The 9423-nt window shown below is 50.1% G+C and overlaps 2 protein-coding genes across 2 annotated transcripts; one reads left to right on the top strand and one right to left on the bottom strand.

Annotated features, from left to right (window-relative positions):
* Positions 1–270: 270 nt before the first annotated feature.
* GGI43DRAFT_390434 (SWI/SNF chromatin-remodeling complex subunit SNF5) lies at positions 271–3029 on the top strand. The gene is made up of 2 exons (XM_083204318.1): positions 271–2321; positions 2394–3029. Exons 1-2 carry the CDS (start codon positions 486–488, stop codon positions 2721–2723), a joined length of 2166 nt encoding a protein of 721 aa, XP_083066132.1. The 5' UTR covers positions 271–485; the 3' UTR covers positions 2724–3029.
* A 165-nt stretch (positions 3030–3194) lies between these two features.
* Positions 3195–8629, bottom strand: GGI43DRAFT_390432 (sister chromatid cohesion factor PDS5 domain-containing protein). The gene is made up of 3 exons (XM_083204317.1): positions 7819–8629; positions 4315–7758; positions 3195–4251 (listed from the first exon to the last, which is right to left on the bottom strand). The coding sequence occupies exons 1-3, from the start codon at positions 8269–8271 to the stop codon at positions 3643–3645; spliced, it is 4506 nt and encodes a 1501-aa protein (XP_083066131.1). The 5' UTR covers positions 8272–8629; the 3' UTR covers positions 3195–3642.
* Between the last annotated feature and the right edge of the window lie 794 nt (positions 8630–9423).

The raw sequence follows: 9423 nt of genomic DNA, 5'->3' as shown, positions 1-9423 counted from the left end.
CGCACTTTGCTGACGGCAGCCTATTGGCTGTATTATCCAGCGGCTGCTTTTTTTGGCTTGCTGTTCTGAGATCTTGGTACATTGTGTATTTAATAATCGATCCGGCTGCACGGGATTGGTCAACTGAGTTAGTCAGTCATCCGAGTATTATTTGGAGAGCAGCCGCGACCAGATTGGCCAGCGTCTTAGTACTAGCGCGCTTGCACCTAGTACCAAGTAGGTAGTTCTTCCCACTAGCATTAATTATCAGGAACTGCACTCATTCGCGCTGCTACGATTAGAATCTTGTCCACAACCACCCGAACACCAAGTCTCCTTGACCTATAGCGCAACTCTCCAACAACCACTGCCGCCACTGCTGCCACGACGTATCTCGGGTGGAAACTAACCTCCAGTCCAACGCACTCGAACGTCGATCCACAAGTCGCACCGCTGCGGCGACTCGGCAGCGCCAGCGCTCGCGACGAGATCAGGACCACTCCACCATGGCCGCGGTTCAGCCATCAATGCCGGCTCCAGCGACAGGCACGGCGTCGGCCGCGACGTCGGTCTCGGCGTCTGACGATACCAAAGATGCGGTGTCCAAGCCAGGGGCCTCTGATATCCCCGTGCGCACGAAGGAGTCCTTCGACAAGTTGATGGTTGAGCGCTACACGATGCGCGACTCCATAGCCGCGTCTGCCCTCAGCCAGCAACTCAACCAGACAATGAAATCGTCACACGAAATGCGTGAGATGATTAACGAATACCGAAACGTTCGCAACGGATATCAGCAATGGTTCCCTCCCAGCAGATTATACGGCGAAGGCTACAATGGGTACGCCAATGGATATACAGAGAGCCACGGCCCCTCCCGAGTCGTGTATCCGTCACAGAAGCCTCGCCCCGGTCACCGATCAACACCACCCTTGAAATATAGCCGAAAGGATATGCTCAAGCAGGCAGAGCAGCATGAAGATTTAGTGCCACTGAGGCTGGATGTGGAGTGGGACAGAGTTAAGCTGCGCGACACCTTCACATGGAATTTACACGAGCGTCTTTTGGCTGTCGAGCTGTTCGCTGCGCAGCTGGTCGAAGACATGGGCCTGAAACCCCCTGCCTCACAGCCTGTCTATGAGCAAGTCGTGCAGCAGATGCGGGAGCAGCTCAATGACTTTTACCCTTTCGCCTATTCCGAAGAAGACTCGCTAGACCCAGAGCTCCCTTATTCAGCCTATAAGAACGATGAGATGCGCATTCTGGTCAAGCTAAACATCACCATCGGACAGCACACACTGGTCGATCAGTTTGAATGGGAAATCAACAACCCAAGTAACTCACCGGAAGAATTTGCTGCCAGCATGACTCGAGATCTTTCTCTGTCTGGAGAATTTACGACAGCAATTGCCCACTGTATCCGCGAGCAGTCGCAGCTCTTCACCAAGAGTCTCTACAGCATTGGCCACCCATTCGATGGCAGGCCGGTCGAAGATTCAGACCTGGTAGCTGCTTTCCTACAGACACCCCTGCAAACTGTTTTCCGCCCGCAGCAACAAGCCAAGGAATACGCCCCGTACCTGTATGAAATGAGCGAAGCCGATTTAGAGAGGAACGAAACCGTCTTTTCTCGTGACCAGCGTCGGCAGAAGAGGTCGATTAACCGAAGAGGTGGACCGCAGCTTCCTGACCTCAAAGATAGGCAACGTACCATCCGTACGCTCATTGTCTCGTCTGTACTCCCTGGTGCTGCGTCAAACATCGAGGAAAGCAGGCTGTACAAGAGGGTGGCAGGTCCCCCCAGGAAGCGGCCCGCCCGTGATGATGGGATATCAGAGTCCGAAGAAAGCGAGGATTCAGCACCTGAGTCTCCTGCGCCCTCAAATATGGCTGGCACAGCTCGTACAAGAAATATGCGCGGCGCTGCAACTGCCGCCCAACAAAGAATGGCCAACCTGGGTCGGTCAGAAACTCCAGATATATCCAGTCATCATCATGAGACTAGGACGTCTCGTCGCGTCCGTGAGGAAACGGAAGAGCGTACGGACTTATGGGTGACGCTGAGAATCAACAACAGGGAAAAGCTGAGGCGAGTCATGAGGGGCGATTATCGCGACTTGACTTCCTCAGTACCACCCGATACCCCAGGTTCAACATCCAACACGAGAACACCAACTTTCACAGCTCCACCAAAGCCCAAAGCGATGACACCTGTTCCAGCTCCTATTTCGTCCTCTTCAGCCCCTGCGCCTCAGCCAGCAGGCGCTTCAGGGGCCGTTCCTCCTGGCCAGATAGGCCGCCTGCCCGCGCCACCGCTCATTCCCGGTCAATCTCCTCCCCCAGCAGTAAGTTTCATCAAACAACCCAATATCCCCTGACATAAATAGTAATCAGCTCACATCGCGTTCTCCCAACAGCCTCCTCCACCTGAATGGCTTGTACAGTCATTAAAGGAGCTCGAAAAACAGTATCCCAACGGTGATAGGTTCGAAGCCATCATGAAATACTCACATCTTGACCCGGTCACGGAGCTGCCCATTCAAACACAGCCCATGCCAGAAGGCGTCAAATATGCTTGGCTTCCTCGCATCCGCTGTCTGGACTGCACAACAAAGCTTTATACCCCTGGCCCAGACATGACAGCGCAAAAGTTCGAGGCCCATCTCAAATTCTCTGGGCATCGTGAAAAGGTTAGGGCCCGGCTAGCGTCTCAGGGCAATGCTGGAGGATCCTCATCGGCGTCATAATCAACTTAATGAGAGCGAGAGCATGGAGGCCGAAGGAAGGATTAATGGATGAGCGTAATGGAAGGGCGTGGACCTTGAATAACGTGCTACATGACAGCCCAAGAGCAAAACTATGACGACCTTTTTGGTCTTGGTAGATATATGGGGGCGGAGAAAAGAGGAGAAAAAACAGTATGCTTATTGTATTAAACAAGTGTTGCTTTGGTGTAGAGAAAGGTTTTTCTTCTTATTGTTGCTTGGAAAGATTATTGTCAATTTAGGAATAAGACGGCGGATCAGTGAATATACTTTCAAGAAGGCTGGCAATACTGCGAGAAAACCATTCACCTTGTGATTGAAATATATATTAACAGAGAGTGTTACATGGCACGCAGTCAAGGCTACTACAAGCCTTCTGAAGTGCATAGCTCTCTTTACAAAGACAAATTTACAGGGAACCATACTTCCACTACAAATGCAAGGAAAAAAAAGGAAGAAAAATCCTTCACAATTTTATTTTCTATGCCCAAAAAATAAGGAAACATTGGGATATATAACATTGCAAACGGCTTACATCAAGTGTTCCCCACCTCCATGAAGTTATCATTCTCTTTTCCCCTCTCCTTCATTATTCATCATACAAGAAGGGTAAACCGGCTTGAAACAAATTCAAAAGGGAGCAAAAGGAGGTAATAAGAGCAAAAAGAAAAAGCTTGCCCACATCCAGTGCTTTGATAAGAATCCCCGAAATACAGAGAGAACCAACAAAAGATAACGAAGACGAAGCTATGAATAAATCAGAGGGGGCTAATATGAACAATTTTGTCTTCTTCAAAAGAACACAATTCCTTCTCGAAAGAAAAACCCAAGGAGTAATAAAAAAAAAGGATCATTCTCATCTCCAAGCAGAAAAAATTCAAGTTCCTAACATACATATTTTTCACTCGTCATCATCATCTACATCCATGTCCGATGCTCCCCTCGTTGGCCGTCCGCGAGTAGAGCGCGTGCTTGTCCTGGCTGTTGCCAAGGCGCTGGCCTTGACGGCTGGTCCTGCTTTTCCTCTGCCCCTGGGAGTAGCGATTTTCCTTCCGTTGCTCTTTGGCTGCGGCTGCTCTGGCTCGGACTCCTCGTTATCTTCCTCGGCGGCTTCTTCAGCTTCGGCCTCAGCTTCATCAATTTCTGGCTCAGAAGCATCAGAGTTGTCTTCGTTGCCGCTTTCTTCCTGCTCAGATGCGCCTTCGCTGTCATCTTCATTACCGTATTCCCATTCCGCAACACCCTCCAGCATTTCTTCTTCGTCTTCTTCATCATTACGCTCTGCATAAGTTGAGATGTTATGAGAGCGGCCACTGCGCCGTCGCTCACTCTCAGGAATATTAGATTCTGATTTTCTAGCCTTGGGGGCCGCTTTGGGCTTTGTGGGCTTCTTGCCAGGGGTTTTGGTCGACTTGGCTTTTGCGCCTGGCTTTCCTCTGATAACAGTCTTCATCTGAGTCTTGGTTTTCTTTGCTGGATGGTCTGCTGATTCATGTATTGACTTTCGTTTCTGGAGAATCGTGTTAGCATCATTCAACTGTTTGTTGATTAATAAAGCGCGTTATGGCCATACCTTCTTTCGGTCCATTACTCGAATTAAATCATCTAACTTTTCGTCTAGCTCCTCCGGAATAAACTGCTTCTGCGCAATATGTTGAGCGACCTCGCTGGACGGAAGAGCTGTATATAGCCCCGTAGGCAGACCAACTTTGCCTGGCCAAGCCTGGAAGCTCCAATTCTTCCTCTCCTGGTATTTACGAACCAATGTCTGGGCCAGATCGCTTAATACGTAAAGGTTTTCGCTCTTCTCCGGGTCAATGCCGTCACGCGTTTGTTTCACCCTCTCGGCGTATTTGTAAATTAAAGAAATGTTTCCCTCGGTAGCAACTGCACCCAGATAGAAGAGGAAATAGTTTGCAAAATCAACCAAGTCAGCTTCGTCTGGGCTATAGTCTGGATGGTGAGCCAATAATGGGATAAGTCTTCCCATAAGGGCTTCCATGATCTGCTGCTCATTCTGGGCGTAATATCGAGCTCGTGATCGGAGCCAGGTTTCTACACGATTTTTGAGTTCTGGGAAAGGCTCGAAAGCTGTCAGGAAGAGGATAGTGTGAAAACGCGCGCGTAGTTTCCCTCGAGTGAGATAATTTTGTAGCTTGTCCATAAAACGACGGCGTACCTGGAGCTCGGAATCTTGAACGAGCTCCGCAAGCTTATTAAAGCCTGCATGGTCAAACTGATCATCATATTTTTTCACAGTGCAGAGCTTCAGAATCATGAGACCTGCCAAAAGCCTAAGACGCTTTTTGTGGTGTTTGGGGGTGTCCTTTACTTTAGACAGCTCGCCCTCCGCGACGACATAGGTCTTAAGGAGCTTGAAGATGGGCTTGATCCGCACCTCTGCATCGGAATCTGTCGATGTAGCAAGAGCTCGATTGACTAGAATTCTTATGGCAAGACTCTTCGCTTGGAGCTCCTCATCCATGTCGGCATCATCAACCCAAGACGGATCTTTTTCCCCGGCCTCGGTTCGGACTTCGTGCAGAATCTTCTTTATGGTTATATCGTTGATTGCGTCGTCTGAGTCTACGGTAACAGTCGGCGCCAAACGCTCCAGTTGACTAATAGTAGCCAGCTTATTGAGAAAGTGAGGCGCTCCATACTTCAAGTTTGCCATCACCTTGCGTAAAAGAGTTGTGGCTGTCACCTTGCTCTTATCGTCGTTCTTCGCCAAGAGGACGTTGATAGCGTACTTGGGTGTCTTGATGGGAACGCCATAGAGAGCGTAGTTCATGAGTGTCTGGGTGAAGGTCTTATCATATTTGACGTCCTCGGGATACCTCTTCGCATAAGATGAGTAGGCCTTAAGAATGTCGCAAACAGAGGCATCCTGAGTTTTGGTAGTTTCGGTTGGAGCTTTCTGGATAAGTTCTTTCCGCAGTTCTTCGGCATGAGCTTTGAAGATATCGGGGTTTCGCTGAGATATGTCGTTAAGCACCTGATGCGCCACGGCAGCGAAGCCATTCTTATCACTCTTTGAGTAATCCATGATAGTGGCCAAGTGGCTTCGATTGAACATGAGGCAGCTTGACCGATACAACAAGGGAATTAGTGTGTCCAGAGAACTAGCACCGGAGGAGCTTGCCGAGATTTTCGTGATTAGCTCGGCGATTGCGCGTCTCACGGTCTTGAAGTCGCTTTCAGACTCAATCGCGTACTTGACGAGCTGGTAGCTACGGCGCTCGTTGAGCTTTACAAACTTTTGAAGGTCGCTGCGAACCTTCAACGGATCGGGAAAGTAGGCACCAAACCATTGCATGGTTTTGGCGAGGCCAGCCTTGACTTTGTCTTCGTTAGCTTCGATGACTCCGCCGTTGTATGCCTCACACTGCTGGATGAAAATCTCAACACCCTTGGCAAATTGAGGCTGGCGCGCCTGCATGGCAAAGAATGCCTTCTGTGCTGGATTATCGAGAGATTTGAGCATCAGCAAAATTCTCTCGGCTCGTATCTTATCCTGGTCAGCCTGGCCAGCCGCGGCTTTGCCTTGTGAGGATGCAACCGCGGTCTTAGCCCCCTTGCCCTTTATGAGGGGATACTTCAGGGGTATCAGACATTCGAACATGACGCGGTCGAGAAGGACATTAAGATCAGGATCATTAGCATAAAACGCATTGATAATGCGCGATGGAACACCCGAGAGGCAGGCAGTAACAGCTTCCTGTCCGTCTGCAATCTCCCCAGCACCAACTGCCCATAATTTGCCCAGCAGGATCATGGCCTCGACGCGTACGGCCGGTTTTCTGTCTCGACATCGGTCTGCAAGACTTGCAAAGACTGAACCCTCTTTCTCTACGCCGCCAATGATGCCCAGTTTCAGGACTATATCTCGGAATTCGAAGAGCTCAATTGCCTTGACTGCTGCCAAACGAACCTTTTCTTCGCTGTCGTTTAATTTGTCGACCAGGGCTCTCACTAGTTCACTTTCCTCTTGGCTGCTGAGTCCAATTCCTCCGGCAGAAGTAGAAAGAATGTAACCAACGGCGGTTACCCAAGCGGTTCGTATAGTTCCCGTCTTGTCGTTTTTTCGGCCCACAAAGTTGCGATAGGTCGCATGATGTGTCTGGGCGAAGGATTGTGGGGAGTATGGCTTGGTGAGAACATTGGCCTCAGCTACAACTGTCGGAGTATCGTCCATCAGTCTAATCGGGGGATATGCGGCGGGGTCGAGTACGGGGGGCTGTGGTGGGCCTGCAGCTCCAATGCCAGATATCATATCACCAAACGTTTCTGTAGCTATAAGCCGGAGGTGAACGTTATCGGCTGACAGCTCAGCATCCAGCTGAGGAATAACGTTTTGGAGGACGGCGGGTGCTGCTCGCCAAAGCTCTCGGATAAGGAGATGAGCCTGGCGAAGGCTCTTCAGATCAGCCTCGGAAGGCCCTGCGTGACTATCTTCCTCGTCTGAGTCATCTCCATGGCGATTGCTATTTCCAGCGGTTGCAAATCCGGAGGCATTGAGAATCACATCGCTGAAATACTGGCTCACATAACGTGCCATCTTGTCTGCACATCCATTACAAATAGCTTTGGCCATGACATAGGCTGCTGGTTCCGTCTTGTGGAGGAGCGTCGATTGCTTGCCGTTCTGCTCCTTGCTTCGGCCACCGCCAGGAGGGGCAGCTCGCAAAAATTGGCTGATGATGGCGTCAATAACACTCGCTGGTACACTGCCAGGAGACTCGTCAATCAGCTGAATCAGCATCTCTGTTAGGTGAATTTCAACATCCTTCGCAACTTGCTCTTCAGCTGGAGCTTTGGCATTTGCAGATACTCCATCAAAGGTAGAATTGAACAGGCGCAGCAAGAGGTCGTCGGCTCCATGGATTTCCGAAATAAGCAGAATACTCTTGACATCCGTCAGAGACATGAGAACGTATTTGTGTTGGCTGTTATATGGATTCGTAGGGTCTTGGAGGCTCGGTAGAATATCCTTTACGAATAGGCCGAACATCATCTACGCATGATTAGATTAGCAAGCAAGCCAGGGCGATTCCAAGGCTTGGCGAGAGCCTACCTTTAGCTGATCATCCGTAAATGGGGCATCTGGGACGAACAGGCGTAGGATATCAACCAAACAGCAGGCGGTGTATGCCTTGACGCCTCTATCCTTATGCTGCAGCAGATTGCGATGCGCAAGCTGGGCAGAGACATCCTTGAGCGAGCTCAGATCGACCTCGCCTTGTTCAAAGTCTGCCAGCTCCTTTGACAGCTTCTCCAGACGAGTCAGAAGAGTGCCGCTGGGGATTGGCTTCGCAGGCCGCCACGACAGCTCCTCGTTAAACTGGAGACTCCGATGCTCTCCCTCATAATCGCCCTCAGCAGCTTGCGGCTCCGCCTCGGGCTCTGCTTCAGATTCGGCTTCACCACCAGATTCCGGGTTCGATTCTTGGAGCTCTGCCGGCGCGGGAGACTCCTCCTCCACTGGCGCCGGCGCCGACCGTCTTCTTGCGGATTGGCGAGAGCGCATGTTTGCGCAGGTACAAAGATGGCGACGTGTTGCTGTCGAAAGGCGGCGAACCTGTCCCGAGGTCCGCTTAATTGGCTGGTCGCGAAGTCGTTCGTCTGCTGCGGCGCGCGGGTCACAGCATCGCACAGTCAGAAATAGTTTGTTGACAGAGAGAGGAGTAACTGCCTAGCTCGAGGACGCGACAACGGTTCTCGGCAACTTTTTTTTTCTGGTTATTATTTTTTTTTTCTTACCCCGGCGTTGGGCGTAAGAGGATGATGCACAAAGATAACGATTTGCGGGAGGGCACATGAACCAGAAGTTTAGTTAGAGGGGAGCTCCAGCGCCGTTACGCGACGCGATGGGAGATATTCCGGAGTGGCCCCGCGTTATTGCTAGGCCAGGAACTGCGCTGCTATTGCCACTGCGAGACGGTAAGCCCGAAGGTGACACCAGGCTTGTGTTTACGTCGAGGTCGCAGGCGCTATATTAGCCTGTCAATGCATACTGTATATGTACACCTCCAAACACTCGTTGCATCACAATATTTACAGTCCTCACTAGGTCTTTATTTGAGCAATGTGTTTAGGCAATCTGTATTACCACTGAGCCGTATCAGCTCTATTCTAACGCTTGACTACTCTCGGCTTGTCTAGCTGTGTATTTTATTTTGGCCATGGAATTTTTAGTCGGGCAAGTTTGGAAATCAACATGAAAGTGTCAAGCTGCTGAGCCCCCTTATTTTTTCACCGCCGCTCCCGCCGTGAAGAAGTTGTTGTAAATATTACCTGATGTAGCATCATCAGTCCTGTGCGACATGATGTGACTTTGTACCATTTTTAGATCTTGTCTTACGTCTTTCATTCAACATGGAATCTGCCTAGTAGAGTATATATTGCAGATACACATAGGTACCTAAGTACTTACGGCGATGCTTAAGGAAAGCTGCCGGCTTTCCACACTTGCACGCTGCGTTCATTGCTGGCTTTCAATTGGCAAGATTGACACGGCTAGGTTGAATAGTATTGTAAAAGTTAATGATTATAGCAACTGCGCGCAGAGAATTGAGTACCCTAATCATTGAGCTTGGTCTATCTATGGATTCTATTAGTGAGCAGAAAACATCGCGCTGCAGCAGTCCGTTATGATATGCAACTTTCCACTCGATGCTGT

This window comes from Trichoderma evansii (genome assembly GCF_050947405.1).
Source record: "Trichoderma evansii strain SZMC 28006 chromosome Unknown GGI43scaffold_1, whole genome shotgun sequence".
NCBI classification, from domain to species: domain Eukaryota; kingdom Fungi; phylum Ascomycota; class Sordariomycetes; order Hypocreales; family Hypocreaceae; genus Trichoderma; species Trichoderma evansii.
This window is presented reverse-complemented; position numbering and strand designations above follow the sequence as displayed.